The sequence below is a fragment of the Onychomys torridus genome, chromosome X (assembly GCF_903995425.1).
Source record: "Onychomys torridus chromosome X, mOncTor1.1, whole genome shotgun sequence".
Taxonomy (NCBI): Eukaryota; Metazoa; Chordata; class Mammalia; order Rodentia; family Cricetidae; genus Onychomys; species Onychomys torridus.
The window spans coordinates 59,571,010-59,591,358 of NC_050466.1; the positions used below are offsets into that span (position 1 = coordinate 59,571,010).

The 20,349-nt window shown below is 42.4% G+C and overlaps 1 protein-coding gene across 1 annotated transcript in view; it reads left to right on the forward strand.

Annotated features, from left to right (window-relative positions):
* The first annotated feature begins 9,800 nt into the window (after nucleotides 1–9,800).
* Nucleotides 9,801–20,349, forward strand: part of Bmx (BMX non-receptor tyrosine kinase) — a 55,196-nt gene continuing 44,647 nt past the window's right edge. Inside the window, exons 1-3 of the mRNA XM_036174984.1 lie at nucleotides 9,801–9,916; nucleotides 18,968–19,114; nucleotides 19,968–20,072. Of these exons, the coding sequence (XP_036030877.1) occupies nucleotides 9,914–9,916; nucleotides 18,968–19,114; nucleotides 19,968–20,072 (255 nt within the window). The 5' untranslated portion in view covers nucleotides 9,801–9,913. The remainder of the gene's footprint in view (nucleotides 9,917–18,967; nucleotides 19,115–19,967; nucleotides 20,073–20,349) is intronic.

The following is a 20,349-nucleotide window of genomic DNA, read 5'->3' on the forward strand; positions in this document are numbered from 1 at the left end:
TTGCTGTTTGCCCGTGAGAACGGAGACCAGGGCCAGAGCAGAAGCAAGAGCCCAAACATCCCTGTTCCTGCCCAAAGAGAAGGCATACTCTAATAGGTAGACATGTGATCAAGGGCTTGGATTTTGTTGGGATGGAGGGAGAAGGCATTTGAGAGTTGCCCTCAGTAGGATGAGGATGTGTACCCAGCCGGGAAGCAAGCCAGTTTTCCTAGAACTTTTAATCAGGGGGCAGGCGAGGCTGCCATTCTGAATGTCCTTTAAACACCAGAAAGTTCATTGCCTTGTCTTGGGAAAAGAGTGGAAGTAGAGGGTTGGGGATTTAGCTCAGCAGTAGAGCGCTTGCCTAGCAAGCACAAGGCCCTGGGTTCGGTCCTCACTTTTGGCAAAAAAAAAAATAAAAATAAAAACAAAAGTGAAAGCGGTGACTCTGAAATAAATCTGGTAAACTGTCTGATGGTAAATTTTCTCTTTTTTTTTGGGGGGGGGGGCTGAGAATGGAACCCAGGGCCTTGCTAAATCCCCAACCCAGTAAATTTGATATATACTTCTAGCTATGTAGGTCTTCCGTGGAGAGTGCTCCGGGTTGCTTTTGTAGCCAGAAAGCAGCCATAGCCAACACTTACTGAGTATGGCTGTGTTTCAATAAAAACCTTATTGCAGATAATAAAATTTGAATTTATAATATTATGTTTTGAATTCATGCAATTTTCACTTGTCATGAAATATTCTTCTGACTTTATATTTCAGCTAATATCTTGAGACCTGTTTCCATATATCCTAGGCTGGCCTTATGTCCATAGATGGCCAAGGATAACTTAGAGCTTCTGATTTTCCTGCCCACAGTTCCCGAGTGTTGGGGTTACAATGGTTCACCCACCGCCGTGGCCAGTTTTAGGTGGTGCTGAGGACTGGCCCCAGAGCATTGGGAGTGCTGAGTGCTCTACCAGCTGAGCCTCATCCCCAGCCCCCCCCCACCTTAAAATGTGAAAAGACGTTCAGGGCTTTCAGCCTGGACAAAAATGCGCACAGTGGGGTGCATAGCCACGTGGGCTGCAGCTTAGTTTGCAGACTCCTGCTGTAAACTAGGGAAGCAGAAGAGTCGGGGGCCTTCTCCCTGGTGCTCAACTGGGCAGCACACACTGCAATTGGAACAGGACAGAGGAGAGCAGCCTGGGCTTTGTACAAGCATGGCTGTCTTGCAAATGTGTGAAATTGTCCCTGGTTTGTTGCTGTCTCTCCTGAGAAGTCCATGGCCGCACGTGGGTGTACACTGTCTTTCTTGAAGTGGCTATCTCTCTTCCTTAATGCCCGTAACTAAATTCGTAGTAAAACATAGTCTGAATAATTCTTTGTTTGTTTTTAAGTCTTTTCTCTGGGCACTCCTATCAGTGGGCTTCAAACTAATCCTGCCTACCTTAAGTAATTCAAGGCCAAATGAGATAATCCATATAAACATCAAAACTGCCATGGACTAATAAAGTATTGGCACTTGTCATTATTATAATTATTTCTGAAACTGTTTCCACATAAAATAGAAGTATGAACCCTCTGCCTGGCACATTGCAGAACTTACCTTGCATTCCCTTGACCAGTCCAACATTCAACCAGGTGACTGGGCTTGGAGTGCAAGCTTTCTCCTCACACACTTTCAGCTCAAAAGCCTGTGGATTCAGATTTCTAATATCTCTCAGTGCATCCAAACCTTCCCATTCTGAAGGCTACTATCCATCTTCCCCAACCACCATCCACTCCTCCTGCCTTCAGGTTCACCACTGACCACACCGTTTTCTAGTGGCAGACAAATAGAAAACCAATGCCTGAACCCATCAGGGGCTTCTCAATGACTTTAGTAGAAAGTTCTTTGATGTATTTGAACCAGCCTCGCCCTTTTACCCACTTGTGCAGGGGCTGGGGAGGAACTACATAAATCTCTCTCGTTAGTTTGTGGGGCCTGTCTAGAACTTTCCCTCCTTCAATTTCACTTAAGCTTTTAGCTCTTAACTTCTATGTCATGCTCCATGGACAACCTTTGATAGCTGTTTCCTCAAGTCTAGGAGAAACTTTCTACCTGAAAAACACCTATATATTATTTCCTAGAGCTGTTGTTTATCAGCTCTTGGAAGATCCCATTTTCCTCCAGTGGCCTAAACAGTGGTTTCTATCTCACAGGTTTGTTCTGAAATATAACCCAACACTCTCCTGAATGTGCCATTTACTCCTCTTGCTCTTAGGTCTATGCAGAACTGGTGGCTGCCTTGACCAATTCAACGTGCCATTTCTGAGTGAGGCTTTGAAATTAGCTGGCGGTTACCACATCTGTTTCATGGAAACCAGCTGTTCTTTTAAGAGTGATGACCTCGCTGGGCAGTGGTGGCACATATCTTTAATCCCAGCACTCAGGAAGCAGAGGCCGGTGGATCTCTGTGAGTTGGAGGCCAGTGTCCTCCATAGAAATAGTTCCAGTTCAGCCAGGGCTTACACAAAGAAACATTGTCTCAAACAAAACAAAACAAACAAACAAAAAGAGTGACGACCTTGAGGTTAAAGAAGCCAGGGCTCTATAGAAAAGAGGCCTTGAAGGGAGATACACCATGAGAAGAAATGAAGCTCAAGGTCACCTTGAAAGTGGATCTTCCAGCCCCAGCTGCCCCAACCAATGCCACATGGATAGTCTGAACACCCAACATTGTTCATCCCAACTTCCTGATCCACAAAGCCTTTAAGGTAAACAGTTTCAGGGTAGTTTGTTTCATAAAAATGAGTACCTGGGAAAATATTCTCAGGTCATAGGAGAAAAGAAATAGATTTTCAAAATGCTCCAGGCTAGTGACAAACCTTGCAGAAAGTAGCTATGTCCATTTAATTCATCATGAGGACAATCAGCCATCAAGTGAGACAAACAATTATTAAACTAGAACTTAGAGGTTAAAATTGGCATCCCTCCTACTAGCTGCAGCAGATGCCTCCAAAGTGCAGATGTGCCAGCAAAAGGACTCCTCTGTCACAAGTATCATTTCATGATGAAAGAACTTCAGAAAGAATGGTGATGTTTCAGTGGACACCTTTTTGGAAGTTTTTCTGGAATTCAAAACCTACTCCACCTCTGCATCCAGAGAAAATGGTGACATTTCTCAAAGCAGAAGACACATGTAGGAGCATGTGTAGTCACAGCAGAGCAGAGAGATTCCATTTGTAGGCCTTTCAAGGAGAAAAAGAAAATGAGAAGGAGAGAGAAAGAGAAAGAGAGAGAAAGGGAGGGAGAGAGGGAGGGAGGGATGGAGGGAGGGAGGGAGAGGGCACTTCCAAAAAGCTAGAAGGTTGAAAGGGCAACACGAGGATGAGAGAAGAGAGAATTTTTGCAAATGGAGTAGAAGCCATACAATGCTTCACTATGAACAGAGTCCATCTTAGAGGTGAGAAGTGTAACTCTGTACATTTGAACTCCGAGTCTTCTTTGAAATCAAAGGAGGATGTGGAGCAGGCAGCTGGATATGTGACCACTAATCACCTTTGGAATCCTGAGCAACATGAAAGAAAACTTTATGCTGATACAGCAGAGAGCAAAGCCTTCTCAAAATGACTCCAATACACTACTGTAATCTTTAAAGACACCCATATTGTCAACACATGTTCAGTCATAGCTCCCCCTCACTTTGTTTTCATTTTGTAACAGGGTTGTATGACTTCAAACTTACTATGTAGCCACAGACGGCTTTGAATTCTGATCCTCCTGCCTCTGTCCCCTGAGTGTTGGGATCACAGGCTTGTAACGGCATGTATGGGGCTGTGTGCATGCTAGACCAGCACTCTCCCAAATGAGCTACACCACCAGCCCGACTTTTTGCCTTTTATCCAACATACTGATTTTCATCTTTATAACACTGAACATCTTTCCAAAGGTATTACTTCATACAAGTGTACAGTCATCTTAAACACTCCATCATTTGCAGTTATTTTTCTGTTTTAACATATCAACACAAATGTTCTTGCCTGTGGATTTTGGTAAATTGCTTTCCAGGGCAACAAAGTTGCTATTCATTAAAGGGCCAGTACCTCTGGAATATTCCATGTTAGAAATTCAGAGTCATTAACCCAGAAAATCAGTTGCCTTCAAGTCAAAGACTAATTACTTCACATGCACCAGTGTATGGAGGCCAGCATTCTGTTGGGCAGTTCAAAACATCCACTTATATCCAGAGACAGTGGGTACGTAAGACTTCCACCTCCGCCTGGCTGAGAATCTCTTTCACAGATATTGCAGGTTCTGACCCAGAAGCTGCACTGGTGTTCCTCTCTGCCTTCTCTCTGGGGCTCTGGCAAAAAATCCCAGAAAAAGCAACTTAGGATCCTCTCTTTGGAGCCACAGAACATTCCTAGAAACTATCAGAAGCAAAACCCTCTTGGCCCTGACAGACTGATTCATCTCTGAAGTAGAGAAGCAGGGGAATGTAGGTGACTGATTCCCCTGATACTTACTTTAATTACCCTGATAACCTTTCTCAGCTTTCAACATTTGTAAAATTGTGTCTTCTGACCAGAAGAAGACAGCTTTGCAGATCACAGCATTGTTGTGAAGGTCAAACCTAATTCTAATAACTTCTAGCTAATATTGTGTTTGTTGAGTTGTTTACGGAGGGCATTGTGTACTGACATCTACAACTTACTTTGAATGCACCAATAATAACAACAACAATAATACTGTGGTTGATGAAGTCATGACAAAGCCAATATCAAGAGAATGTTAGTTGGAGAGTATAGGTGGTGGTATATGAGTCTTTTTACTTCTTTTAACCTTTCTCCATGCTATCTTTCATGCTAAAATTTTGTAAAAATAAAATAAATAATAATAATAATAATAATAATAATAATAATAATAATAATAATAAATTAAATAGGAAGGAAAACACCCATAAAGTTACTCCTCTTTGCCTAGTCTCTTTGCTCCCAACTCTAGTACCTAGTACAGGATCTATGAACTAGAGCTGCCAAATCTAGTTCCAAGCTACTAGGCCATCCCTACAGCTAGCAGGTTTTTTCTATGGCACGAGTTAGCCAATTTTGTTTCTGAGAAATACAGATAGTGAGCACTTGAGACTTCATAGGCATCAGTCTGCCGTAAGTGCTCAGCACTGCCATTACATAACGAAGGCAATCCCACACAATGATACATAAATACATGCTTGCTGTCCTCCAACTGATTTTGTTTTCAGAAAGCAGGCACGACTGACTCACTTTTCCGACGGTTTCTAGACTTCAAATACTTACCTTCCACCAAGTAAACATGACTGGATGTCCACAGTTTATGTGACGATGTCATGGGTATCTAGAAAGGTAATAACAAGGTGATTTAACAGGCCTTTCTGTACACACCCATCTTCTTTCACAAGGAAAAGATTATTTGCTTCACCACTGAACCCAAGTTTTGATACACAGGTATCTTTGGGAGGGGTGATATGTTCATCTTAATTTCCATGAGTGTGAACAATCCATGTCAGATACCAATATCCAAGCAGGTTGTTTTAATACCAGAAGACATACATGCAACAAGTGACGGAGTTATACTCCCAATAAACACCTGCCCATGCCAGAAAGCTTGAGCTACAAGAAACCTGTTGGAGCCCTTGTAGGCTTACACTTTAATAAAGATAGACAAATGAAATTACGCGGTGTATCATAAGACAATGAGTACTAATGGGGAGAAGCTGAAAAAATAAGAAGGACTGGGCATGCTAGGTCGGGATGGGGTTGTAATATTGAGCTGGATGGTCAAGATAAGGTTCATTGGAAAAATGTTAGAGCAAGTCTAGGATGAGGGTCTGGAGAGATGGCTCAGCGGTTAAGAGCACTGGCTGTTCTTCCAAAGGTCTTGAGTTCAATTCCCAGCAACCATGTGGTGGCTCACAACCACCTATAATGAGATCTGTTGCCCTCTTCTGGCCTGGCCTGCAGGCATATATGCAGGCAGAACACTGTATACATAATAAAGAAATAAAGAAATCTTTACAAAAAACATCTAGGATGAGGTTATGAGCTAGGCAGATGTTGGGACAGTTAATCATCAGAAGATACAGTCAATGCAAGGGCTATGAGCCAGATGGTGGTTCTCAAATTAATAGCAATAGGCCAGTTTTAGGAGTTGGTAAGATGAAGTACTGAGATGATGTAAGAGATAATCTTAGGGGATTCATTAATTCATTAAGTGGCTTCCAGGGTGTAACCTAGGATCTTGTGCATACTAGGCAAGCACTCTACCACCAAGCTACCTCCTATATCAGCCTTAGATTTTTGTAACAGACTCTTACAGAAAGTATGGCCTGGAACTCTCAGTGTAGCCCAAGCTGATGTTGAACTTGTGAGAGATAACTCCAATTTAGACCAATAAGTAGCAGCAGAAGTATTGAAAGTGGTCTAATTTTTGACACATTTAGAAGATAGTGCTAGATGGTTCCTGAAGGTTGGAGTGTTGAGTTTGTAAGGAAGAGTAACAAACAAGTTATTCTTGTAGGCTTGGTTGGTCTGACCCACCAGACTGATGGAGCTGCTATTAACTGAGGAGGGGAAGACTATGGGAGGAGGCAGTTGGAAGGATTAATCAGGAAGTCTGCTTTCAACATCTTAAAACTGACGTATCTATTAGACATCCCAAATAGAGATGGCCACATTAACAATGGAATATGAGACTCTGAAACCCAGGGGATCTTGGCTAAAACCTGAAAGAATCACATTTAAAATACTAAGTTAGAGGTAGATGATTCTTCCTGGTTGGCTAGCATCAGTTGTGATGGACAGTGCTGTGCAGGATGCTGCAGGAGAAAGCCAGCAGTCTTACCCAGATGTGGACCCATATTATTACCATATGAACCTTCTAGGCAGCATATGCTCCCTGGTACATCAGTGGCAAGACTGTCTGTGGGGCCGTCAACTACTTTTGCTTGTCTTTGAGGCCCAATTCCATGGGAGGAAATGCATGCCTGGAAATATAAACCTGGCCAAAAAAACTTAGGGCTGGGGAGGGCCCAGGCCCTAGTGGAGAGTCTACTGGTGTTTTGTTAAATGGGCATGCAGCTAAACTGTCCACTCGGTGTTTGTGTTTCTACCCATAGTGGTGCTTCTCTCAGTCTGCTCAACGTGCTGCCAATAAATACCTTTCAAGTGCTCTGGTTACCCTTTCCAAGAAGCAAAGAACAGCCCAGAAGAGGGGCCAGAGAGATCATGAGAGCCGGGGGCTGGTGCCATCATGACCTCACAGCAGCTGTGATCCCCTGCACATAAAGAAAGTAGAAGGGGTGGCAGGAGTGGGGGCAGCAAGGGAGAGAAGGGGCTGTGATTAAGGACATTGCACACTTGCCTGAAATTATCCAAAGTTTACAAATAAAACGTAAGTAAATGAAATTGTTTGAGACATGGTCTCACTATGTAACCCTGGCTGGCCTGGAACCGCTATGTAGACCAGGCTGTCCCTAACCTCACCATGATCCACCTGTCTCTGCCTTCCAAGTGCTGAACATAGCAAACAATAGAGGCCAGCCACTAACCTGAAATAACCTGAAACATATTCTCTCTCTCTCTCTCTCTCTCTCTCTCTCTCTCTCTCTCTCTCTCTCTCTCTCTCCCCCTCCCTCCCTCCCTGTCTCCTTCCTTTTCCCCTCTTTTCTTCCCTCCCTCCATCCTCCTCTTTCTTTCTCCCTCCCTCCCCCTTCTCTCTTCTCCCCTCTCCTCTTTCTTCTCTTTCTTCCCTCTGTCCCTTTATCTACTTCAGTTATAGCAGGTTCAATACCATAAGTGTAGGAGAACAAGACTCTTCATGTCACAAAGTGAAATCCCATGCTGTGTCCCTTTGGCTGTTGCTTGCCAAAGGCTTGCACAAACAAGCTCTCCAGAAAAGTGCCAAGGATCTCTCCTGTCAAAGGAGATAATAAAGACTATAATTTGAGTAAATTAAATCATGCAATTGGAATCAAAAGTTAGCGGTTAACTGAAACCATGGAAAATACAAAGCTGAAGAAAGTTTCGGGAGAAATCGCAGGGGAAGAGAATTACTAGGAGGAGGAAATAAATCTGTGGCATTTTTAACTTAGAGGAAACCACTCCTTGCTGCCTTTGAGTGTTTCAAGCCCCAGTGGGGTGTTGAAATCCCAGGAGATTATACGCAGGTTTTTTCCATGGCTATACTACCCCCTCCTTCTCCTCCTCTAGATTATTCTTATTCTAAAATCTGTCTACCATGTTGCCATATGTAAGACATGAAGTAAATATGAATCCCCATGTGGAAAGAGGTACAGAATTAAATCGCTTCACCCGGTCGTTAGATCTGTGCTCTGTTTCTTGTCATGTCTACAGCCCTACCACAATGACCAGCATGTGGCAGGCTCTCCATATGATTTCACCAACTCAGAGAATAGCAGTGATATTAATACCACCTCTGTTTCAAAGAATACTTGCTGGAAATCCAGGGACTTTAGTCTCCATTGCCCACACAAGGCATCATCATATAACCATATCATACATGCTCACAGACACATTAACATTCCCACCAGTTCATTAACTTATACAGTACATCAAAGCATAGTGAAAAGATAATTGTCTTGCACCCTACAGCTGAGTCTAAAATGTGCCATCAGAGGGGGCTGGAGAGATGGCTCAGTGGTTAAGTGCACTGGCTGTTTTTCCAGAGGACCCAGGCCTGATTCCCAGAACCCTCATGTTGGCTCTCAACTGTCTGCAGCTCTAGTTCTGAAGTATCCACCCTTGTCTGGCCTCTGAGGGCACTGCATGCACGTGACATGTAGATACACACTCAGGCAAAAAAAAAACCCACTCCCATAAAATAGTAAGTGATATATTTTTAAATGCCATTAGATTTATTATACATGACCAGCCAGAATGCTCCAGAGAAAATAGTGGGATGAAAAAAGCCAAATACCAAGATGTATTATCAATAAAAACTAGCAGTCACACTTTTTCTTTGTGATATCGGTGCAGCATACATTAGTAAAATCAGTCTCTTCTCATTTTCAGACTAAATTTTTTGACATAAATTAACTCATTTTCTGTGGGTGAAGTCATGTCCCACTGGTATAATTTTTGAGAATCTTTAAATTCCTTTAGTCTTCTGATAACAGACAGTAGAAGAGGTGGTGCAGGTCCAGGTCCCACCAGCCACTGTTTGCATTCAGGAAGCACAGTACCAAGTGCCCATGGCTCATTTCTTTAGCTAGCTTTGGCCTCTAAAGAAGCAAGTGTGCTTGGCCTGCTGGCTGATTCCAATTTTTAACCATTTTCAGAGGGAGACATTATATTAGGTCCCATTTTTACTGACAGTTCCAAACTTCTTTCTAGACTTTAACAAAATGTGGCTATGTGCACCTTCAGGCTTGTATTTTTTTGTTCTTAGGCCTTCCTTTGTCTAAGTGTTGGGCTCAAGTTTTCGTTTCTTATTCTCTGTACACTTTGGCGTTACCTAATGATTTCCTGATTCTGGCTCCTGTGAGCGAAGTCAGCGTCAGAAGTTGGGTTTCACCAAGATGTTTTCTTGTTCTTTCCAGCACAAAGTTCTAGAAACAAAGGCAGGGTTATCACATGTCCCCAAGAGCTGCCTGGGAAAAGCCAGAGCTGCAGTTATCAGTGTTAGAGTCTTTCAGAAATATGCTTTTGTCTCCATGTCCATTGCATTCAATCACATCAACAAGTGTTGGCTAAGTGCTGAGCGTGGTTTCCTGTGGGATTGTGAAAGGCCCTGCAGGACAATAAATGCTTTGGGGGCACTGCGGCGGGTAGCCATTTCTGACCCAACAGCCAGAAAGATGTGAGACAATCGGCTGCCGCTGGGGAGAGAATACAGCTGAGGCTGAGTTCTTGCAGGCGCAGCTGCTCTTCACCGTGCTGGACCCCAGAGAGACGGAAGAAGCCGGAAATGGTGCGTTGAGGTGGCCAGCAGCTATGCGGTGCCGTAGCCTACAGGAGGATAGGTTCAGACCCAGGTGTTGTGGGGCTGGAGTTTTTAAATTTTGTGGAGCCCATCACAGTAAAAATAAATAAATAAATAAATAACAACCACAAAATTATGAATACAGAGGTGTTGGGCTTCCCCTGGGACTCGAAAGCGAGCTTGTAATTTGGGGACCAGAGACTTAAACTGCTGCTATTTCACTATGAATTCTTCACCTTGCTCAAAATCTCACTGAGCAAGTCTGCCTGATGTGGGCCTGATGTAGCTTTTGTCTTTACTGCTTTTCTCCACGTTTCGTTCCACACTGCCCTTGCACGGCTTTTCACGTTGTCTTTGTAACTTCTCAACAAAAGACAGAGGTTTGTTGTTGTTGTTCTTTTGTATGTGTGTTATTTGTTTGTTTGTCTTTAGCTATACCTTCTTTTTTTAAAAAAAAAAAAATTCCCTCATGTTCTTTCAGCTACAAATGTTTACTTTTAGGTTCCTGAAGTCTCCCCAAATCTGACATCAAGAATGCTTATGGTGGAAAAGAAGTGTGGGGGGCAAATTGTCCATTTGGTCCCACAATCATAGAATTAAAAAGTTTTCATCAGCGACCAGGATTTCAGTGGACTTCAAAATAGTACAAATAAATCGTGGTTTATGTCAATGCACCTGAAACTCTAGTGTGCTCATGAGTCCCCAGTGTAGATTGTGGTTTAGGTCTGGGGTGGGAACAGAACCAGCTGTGCTTTTTACATTTATAATTTACTCTTTGATGATTTTATACATGTATGCAAAATATTTTGATCAAGTATTTACTTAGTTCAGCCTCCACTACCCTCTCTTAGTCCCCTATCACTCCGTCTGAAGCCCTTCTTCTTCTGAACAAGGATTCCTCCTGCTTTCGTGCCATTTTGTTGGGGTCCATTGCCTTTAATCAGGGTTGCTTGCACAAGTGTGGGCAGGGGGATATTTCCTAGAGCAGCTTACCAGGGAAAGGTCTGCTTTCTAAGCAGCTCCAGGAGGTATCAGTGCTATCAAATGAATGGACCACCCTTAGAGTCACTTCCAAGTACATATTTGGATAAGTATTTATGGGACTGCAAATGTACCACCCATTGAGGCTAATTCAACCTGAATTGAAGTTAACTAGTCCCCAGATAGGGCCTGTAACAAACTCAAGGAAGAGGTTCTTGTTGACTTGAGAATCCATTTTTAAAAAATCTGGGGGTGAGGCATAAAAAGTGAAACTTTATCTTTGAGGAGCATGTCATTGCCTTCATCCAGTCTTCTGACTGTGCTGTGGTCTATATGTCCACGTAAGTACCGAGCAGTACAAGAAAGCACAGCTCCTAAGATGCTGGGCTCTGCACTGCCATTTTCTCATGACTTCTCAAAAACCCTCAAGACAGCTATTGTTTTTACTCCTTTCACAGATGGGGAAGCTGAGGTTTGGCAGGGTTAGGTAATGTGTCAGATTGCGTAGAGACACATCAAGGATTTGAACCCATCCATATGTGATGCTTTTGCCTAGGGCACTGCACAGCTAAACAGTAATAAATGCTAAACGGATGCTAGCTGATCCATTTACCACTTTTGACTCTTCTCCTGAGGAAGATACCCAGAGGGAGTTCCCCTGAGGGAGGCAAAAAGAATAGGTTGCTCAGAATAAGCAAAGGCGGCTTAGAAATGCTCTAGAAGGCACAGAAGATGAATTCATGTGCAAAGCAAATATGATCTCCGACAGAAATAGCACTGGAATTCTCTCTTCACGAGAATAAAATCTCCTCCTAGATGCCTTGTTTTCATAAGCTTATCTCGGAGCAGTTAGAGCATGGTTTTCCAAAATGCTGAGGATGTGAGTGTTGACATTACTGTTTCTGTCTATTTGGAGCCAAGATCAACTGTAGCTCTCTGGCCTACACAGTACCGTGTGAAACAGGGACTTGGGTTCTATGGAGCTGAAAGCCAGCATCATAAGCTTTGTTCAGCCACTTATGATTCTGAACTATACTTCTTGGTCTTGTGTAAGCTTGCCATTGGATTGTATTCAGTTGTTTAGCAGAAAGATAAACAGGACCTTGGGCAAATATTTGACTATTAAAGTTGTCACAGGGATGTCTAGTTTCTCTTTCAAACCCCTGCCCAATCTTGTACCTCCCTCCTCTTGCCCAGTCTTTTCTCTCCACTGCCCACCCAATACATTTATCACTTTACTATCTTAGCACCAATCAATCAATCAAAATCTTGGGTTGGGGATTTAGCTCAGTGGTAGAGTGCTCGCCTAGCAAGCGCAAGGCCCTGGGTTCAATCCTCAGCCCCCCCCCCCCAAAAAAAAGAAAGAAAAGAAAAAAAATCTACAGCTAAATGGCATGCAAAATAAGACAATGAACCAAGTAAAGGGTAAGGAACTGCTGGCCCAGCTCTCCATTCTAAAGAGCAAAGCTTGGAAAGCACCATCTTGAACCTTTCAGGAAATAGTTTTCCATTAGCAGAGCTGTTCACTGGCCCATTTAACACAGCTCATCTTTTCCTGTCTCCTCCTCCCCTCCTTCACTACTTGCCATCACTCCCACTTTAAGGCTGCATATTTTTAACCAGTATTCAAAATGTGGGTTAATCCATCTATAGATTCTGTGTTTCTAGAGCCAAGGAGGACCCCCAGGGCCTTGCACATGGTGGACAAGCATTCTTTACCTCCTCCATACTGCACCCTAGCCTAGAGTTTTACTATTTAACACTGCTTTGAGGGGCCTGCTGAATGATTATCTCCAAGTCATGTCTTTCTGAGAGTTCCCTTGGAAGGTCCGTTGCACCGGTCTCATTAGACCAATATTTATGTCTAGTTCCCGCAACAGTGTGCCTTATTAAGGAGGCAGTAGCTTTGGTTGAACGTAGATCTCTCTGTCTCTGTCTCTGTCTCTGTCTCTGTCTCTGTCTTTGTCTTTCTCTCTCTCTCTCTCTCTGTGTGTGTGTGTGGGGGGTGGTTTGGGCAAAGTTGCTTATGATGTTATGGTTCTGTATTTCATTAGTAAAAGTGATTTTGAGGGTTACTCTAAGCTTTCACATCCAGTGGCTGCTTCTTGTGTTCAGGTTAGAGTCGTCTCAGGTTTAGATCTCACAATGACCATGTTCTTTTCTATCACTGGTATCCTCATCAACAATGTGGACTGTGGAGCTAAGTAACAAGAATTCAAATCCCAGTTCTAACACATTAGCAGTGTGACATAGTGTTCTGTGTAGTTTCGAGAATGATCTACGATAGTTGTATTTGCAGTTTCGAATGAGTGTGTTTATTCAGAATTTAGCAAACAAACAAAAAAAATAAAGAAATAGCCAGTGGCAGATAGACAGAAGCAAATTATGGATAGATAGCAAAACATCAGCAGCCAGGTTTTCACATCAGCCAACAGGGACAAGTGGAGTAGCCCAGTTGAGAGAGCAAACAAAGGCAGCAACATCAAATTGGAGGCTAACATCTAGCAAAAAGCAACAGGAGTTTCTGATTGAGAGTCTTCCCTCTGAGCTGCTGGCTTTCCAGTCCCATGGCAGGTATTTTTATACCTTGAGATAAACAATGGTAACCTCTGTTGGAAGTTGTTTATCTTTTAGCTATTTTCAAGGACACAAGTTTTTGGGATGGTTGGTTGGTTGACTTTGTTTAGTATTTCAAGACAGGGTTTCTCTGCGTAGCCCTAACTGTCCTGGAACTCACTCTGTAGACAAGGCTGGCCTCAAACTCAGAGATTCGTCTGCCTCTGTCTCCTGAGTACTGGGATTAAAGGTGTGTTTCAATACCCTTTGTTGATTACAGTTTTTCCCTCTTTCTGTTACAGAGCCAGGGAGCCAGCCTGACTCAGGACAGGGAGTTTGGAGAACACTAGATAAAACATGCTTGAACATGAGAGTGAGGAGGTCAGCTTGCTCCCAGAACTGACTTTTAATAAGCTTGCACAGCACCTGACAATTTACCAATATAATGTAAATTACAACTGGGCAATTTGTTTTTCTGTTGTCACCTGAAGGTAGGGACTGAAATTACAATATACTCTATGGTATGACTATTACAGGATAGAAGTTTCGAAAACTAGCCTGGCACAGGAATTACTTGTGCCAGGACATGCCTAATAGGATGGAGGTACAATAGCCTATTCCTAAGGTATGCGTGACTGTGTGTCATACCCCATCACCCAAGGTGATTATAACCAACAAACAAACATTTCTGAAATGTCCTAAATTGTGCCCGGTATACAATGAACCCTTAAATGTTGGCAAGGATTATTATTACTAATATGTTTTTGTGTACTTCAGGGCTATTATCAATGTCCTCCATCATATAATAACTTTCATGATTTATTTATTTTTTCCTTGTGGGTCTGGAGAGAAGTTTCAGCAATTAAGAGTATATACTGTACTTGTCTGGCAGAGGACCTGAATTGGGTTTCCAGAATCCACATTAGACGGCTAACACCTGCCTGCAACTCCAGCTCCAGGGGAATCCTATGATGGTTCCCATACTCACATGTGCATATCTATCTACACACACACACACACTTTTTAAAATATAATAGTCTTTTTCTTTTCAATTTTTCCTTCTTCAGGCTGTTTATAGTAAAAAATGAATGGGCTCTACTGAGTTCTCTCATCCATATAGTTCTTTTTGAAACCTTTACTTTGGTGCCCATAGCATGCCAGGCATTCCATTTAAGTGGCTTCATGCAAGAGGGCTGTAACAGATCTCATTTTATGAATCAGGACAGTAAAACAGGAGAAGGGGCCTGGTCCAGGTGCTACAGCCAGCAAACGATAATCATGTAATCTTTGAACCTCTGGAGTCTACTGCCGCATAACACCCTTACATATCACTTAGTCATGAAACCTATCTCACGTGTATTTATTGTCACTCAGGGTCATGGAAAGGTGACTTTTATTTCTGGAACCAGTCACTCAGTGTCAGACATCCCTTGGGCTGAAGGTCAGGCATGCCAACTAGCACTACCACGTTGTACTTACTCTCACGAGATCATTTCCTTGTGAATCTTAAATAACCATGTGATTATGAGCCATACAAATTCAACATGCAGCTTTTATATATGTAACTAATAGCATAATAGTTTCTGGTTTCGTTGTATTTATTTTTGTTAGGTTTTGGTTTTACCTCCCCTCTGTGTAGTTTGATATGCTTATGGAAATAGGCAGCATGGACTATTTGGTAAGCAAATTGATGATTCTATTCTATGTGGGTGGTATTATGAGAGTCCAGCCAGACCCCACCCACTCCTGTATGGAAATAGATTTCTGTTTAATACTAAACAGGTTTCATGTGTGAGTGTATTGCCTTCCTTTCAATGATGGTGGGCACTGCAGATGCTGCAGGTCACTGAACAGGCGTTTGAGTCAACAGGAGTACCTGAGCCCACTTTAACTGCTATCCCAATACGAAGGAGGAGACCTTGCATTTCTAAAAATTAATCAAGTATCACTTCCTGTAGAAAGTGGGGCCATAGGCCTTCCTTCAGTTTGGACCTCGATTTAGCTGTAAAGAAGAATGAAATTACTACATCTGATAAAACTGGAGGTTGAAAGAAATAAGGCGGTCTCCGACAAATACGACATTTCTCTTACATGCAAAATCTACAGTGAAATTTCTATGTCCATTGTGTGTATAAATGGACACATACATATGTGTAGGCCGCAAGATTAGAAAGGAGACTATGAAAGAAGAGGAAGAGGTCTAAAGGGAGGGGAAACAAAGGGGAGCTCTGCACTCTATGTGCAGGAATGCAAGGGGGTATCACTGGGGGAGGGGAGAGGGGGACAAATAAAAATGAGGTATGAATTCAGGAGAACACCACAATCAAACTCCTTACCTTAAGAAAAGATTTCTTTTCTTTTGAATTCTGTGAGTGTACATGAGCGCAGTGCTCACAAGGCCAGGGGCATTAGACAGACAGCCTGGAGCTAGAGAAGTCCATAGAGGGGAAGCAAGAGGGAAGAGGGAGAGGGGAGGCCCACCACGGGGCACACACCGTGCTAGTTTGTTAGAAGAAATACTCGGGTGATGACAAAACTGTGACTCATCAAAACAGAGCTCTTCTGGTCTGTAAAGGACCTGAGAGTCAACCTTAAGGATGGTAGCCTTCAAGGCCTGGCCCTCATGAATCAGATTTCAGAGACACATGACTCCAAGTGCCGGGTACCTGAGAATCACACATGACATATTCTCATGAACAGAATGTGAACCCGTCTTAATGACAGTAGCATGTATGCCTACATATCTGAAAAGAAAAGAATCTAGAAAGATGTTTGTCTTTTTCTTTGGCCTGCTTGAGTTTTCAGTTCTGTAAAATAAGCATGTATCATGTGATTTTCAAGTGAAAAAAACAAACATTCACAAAAGACAGGTTTAAATGAACCATGATGCTGAAATTTGACTGGTTGTACCTCGTCTGCTGCAGAAGGACGGTAAACTCTTAGAAATTTATTGTAGAATGTAACTGGAGGCCCGATAAAAATGAGGTATGAATGTAAGAGAACACCACAATCAAACTCCTTACTTTAAAAAAAGATTTCTTTTATTTTGAATTCTGTTCTACTTTCTACTTCCTGTTCTTCCCTCTAGTACATGGAGGATTTTGTTATTCTTCTTAATGCTTTCTATAAAATCTTCTCCAGCCTCATCTTTAATGTGAAGTGCATGAAATCTCAATAGACATCACAGTATGCAAATTATCATCATGCAATGCTGGGAAAAACTACATCCTACCCCAGACATGAAGCCCTGTTTGTTTAAAACTGTGCTGTGATAAGATCTCCAAGAGTGCTCTGATCAGATCTGCAAAAGATGGCCTTGAGAAATACTGTTTTAGCTGCACACATACGAGAAAATTGGGCAGAGCTTTTAATGTTTTTAATGTAGAATTAAGAGTATGATATGCAAGTATGCCGCAACCATGCCTAGTATTTGGTTACTCTACAAAGGGTCTATGACTTATAAAACTACCAATTCATAATTGCCATGTGTTTTTAAGAATATTTTCTTGTATCCATAGACTCTGGATATAGGAAATAATCTTACCAGGGAAGGAAAACTTGTGGAAGTTTCAATGGCAGCAGAGGTGGAAGGGAGGGGGTAACACCTCCTTACTCAGGTCCTGCCACCTGTACCCCAACCTCACCTCTGCCCTGTCATCCAACCCCAGGAAAGAAACCAGTGTCCACACTGCTCAAAATAACTACTACTTTGTTCTTTAAAAAAAAAATTAAGCCCAGCGGTGGTGGCGCACACCTTTAATCCCAGCACTAGGGAGGCAGAGGCAGGCGGATCTGTGTGAGTTCGAGGCCAGCCTGGTCTACAGAGTGAGTTCCAGAACAGCCAAAGCTACATAATGAGACCTTGTCTCAAAAAAAAACAAAAACAAAAACAAAACAAAACAACAACAAATAAATAAACAAAACAAAATTAAGGAAAGAAATTGAAGATAGGGTCTCACCACATAGCCCTGGCTACCCTTGAACTCGATATATAGACCAGTCTGGCCTCAAACTCATAGAGATCTATCTGCCTGCCTCTGCCTCCCAAGTGCTAGTATTAAGGTGCTAGGATTAAAGGCATGTGCCACTATGCCTTGTATTTTTTCCATCTTTTAAAAAAAATTTAACCTAATTTTTGTCATATTTCGGTCATATTCTTTCCCCTCCCCCAACTCCTCCATGCTTTGAGAACGTTTTCAATAGTCATGTCTCCTGACCTATGTACATAAATTTAAAGAGCTGTTGTTCTTAATTCCCACCTTTCGAGTTGTGTGGTCTGTGTCAGGAGGAAGGACTGGTGGTGATTTGTTGAATCCTAGCTGTGTTTTTAGTCTCCCTTTCTGTCTACTACCTGCTGTGGCATACTCCTGGGCTAGTGGGAAGGACCTGCTAGGGACTGGCTGGGTTTGCTTCTGCGCCTGCACCTGCCTCCATCCTGAGGAAACAATGTCTATGCTGGTGCTTCCTGATCAAGAGTGTTAATAGGATGCAAATATTTTCTCTTTTAATGCACGGCCCTGGCATAGTCAAGGAGAACATTAGAGATGGTGCCTCAGAGCAGTAACTTTTTGCTTACAGTTTGAGAGTTAAAGTTAAAATCCATACGTCGACTTCAGCTCCCCGGTGTTGAAGGTGAGTAAACTTATTATCTTCAGAGCATCGCAGATAGATCAGAACAACTGGGAACCTAGTTTTAAATAATGGTGCAGTTTCACAAAGCAAAGAAGAACACTGAGTTTCTCTCTGCGGCCCACGGCTTAATATCTCCTCTTTTCTGATCAGACCTGATATCACAGAGAGGGCTAAAACTGTCGTGTCTTAGTGGAAGAAGAGAATTGATGCATTTCTTTTTCTCTTTAAATACCTTAAGTTTTAGGTGTTTTCCATGGTTGGAGAGTGAAAAGGTTTTCCTTTGTAAATGTGCTCTGTCTGCTGTTCTTTCGAATCTCCTTTGTCAACATTTTTGTCACCTTTCCATCCCTCTTCTTCCTTTGACTTAATCTTGATCTTGTCAATCATATCCGAATCCCTTATGTCAGAAGGCCCAGTCATGTTCCGGGGTGCTGAATGTTCCTTACAATGATACCAGTGTTTTGTGGTGATTTGGATAATATGGCGAAACCACTGGCCACAGGCATGGAGGGAAATTTCAGTTGATGAGTTACTTAATACATGGTGAGATCCCTGAAGAGCAGTTTAAAAGATTTTACTATCTCCTATTCAATTCAATAGATGTGTATAGAATGGAGGTGTATAAGTAGTCAGGAGGGGGGTGCAAAGATGGTGACTATGATACAGAGTGAGACATGGGTCGGGAAAGGCATAAAATGCTATAGAAAACCCACATACTTCCAAACTCAGGACAAAAGCTGCAGAAAATTATGAGTGATATGTAGTCTATTCTATAATCCTAAATTAGTCTTATTTTTAGAAGTTGGCATGTTTATTCTCCCTGAACCTAACTAGATACCGCCATCATTTTAATTCTTTTCTTTTCTTTAGGACGACAATATGGATACCAAATCTATTCTAGAAGAACTGCTTCTCAAAAGGTCACAGCAAAAGAAGAAAATGTCACCCAATAATTACAAGGAGCGCCTTTTTGTTTTAACCAAAACAAGCCTTTCCTACTATGAATATGACAAAATGGTAAGGCTTTCCTTCCTTCTTTTGTGCTATTTATTATTTTTTCCCAAGTCTCCACAAAGTACTTGATCATAATGAAAGAATAGCAGGTTTCTTAGCTAAGAGTAAAGATCGGCTTGTATCAATGTGCTGTGCTGCCTCTTTAACCAAAATATGATGATTCAAGAAAAGGGATTTGGAAAATAGTTCATTTTACTAAGACCAATCACAGTATGCCCTTAAAACAGTGCTTCTCAGCTGAGGTAATTTTTGCTGCCTGAGAGACACTGGACAATGACAAGAGCTACCTCAGCAGTCACTAGTTCTGGGGGCAGGAGAGTAAGCATTCCTGGCATCCAATGGATAGAGACAGAGGCTACTACTAAAACACCCTAGAGCTCACAGGTCATACACCACAGCAAAGAGTTATCCATCCGGAAATGTTAGTGACTGTGCTGAGGGTGAGGAATGCTGCCCTAAAAGAGCAGTGGAAGTAACAACAGCCCTGTGCCCTTGAGAACTTGATCATGGCCGAAAAACCAAAATGCCATCAAAAAACTGAAACAAAGTAAAGCTACTTCATTAAACTTTGCTTTCTCTATTAACTACTCGGTAGGTGGTTTGAAAAACAATGACATGATTCTCAAGTGAGATTGTGAACTGTCGTCACTCAGATACTTGCTTTTGGAGAAGCGTGTGTGCATGTGGTCATACTTTAGAAATCTGACTGTGACAGCCATGAAGCCACCGGACATGCATCTCTGTTGGCTTCCACATCCCTTCTTCTCCCTTCAGACATTAGCTTTAGCTGTACGCTTTTCCCTGCTCACTGTGACACACCAACATGGCATCGTTTCTGGTTTGCTTTTGAATTCAGAAACGAGGAAGCAGAAAAGGATCGATAGAAATTAAGAAAATCAGATGTGTGGAAAAAGTCAACCTCGAGGAGCAGACGCCTGTGGAGAGACAGTACCCGTTTCAGGTAAAAAGGGGGATTTGTTTTGTTTTGTTTTCTGTTTTTACGATTTTCTAGTCTTAGCTCCCTCTGCCCAGGAAAATAACAATATTACGAAATGATCCCTTGAGACGATGATCATGTTTGGAATATTCCCAAGCGGGCGTTGGTGGTTTAGCAGAACCCTCCTGGCCAATCTGCTTCCCTCAGAGGGAGGGGAAGCAATATCAGAGTGTAAACTACTGGAGTGTGACCTGCTTCGTTCAGCTCTACCCATCTCTTTTATGAAACTTTGTGGGGTGTC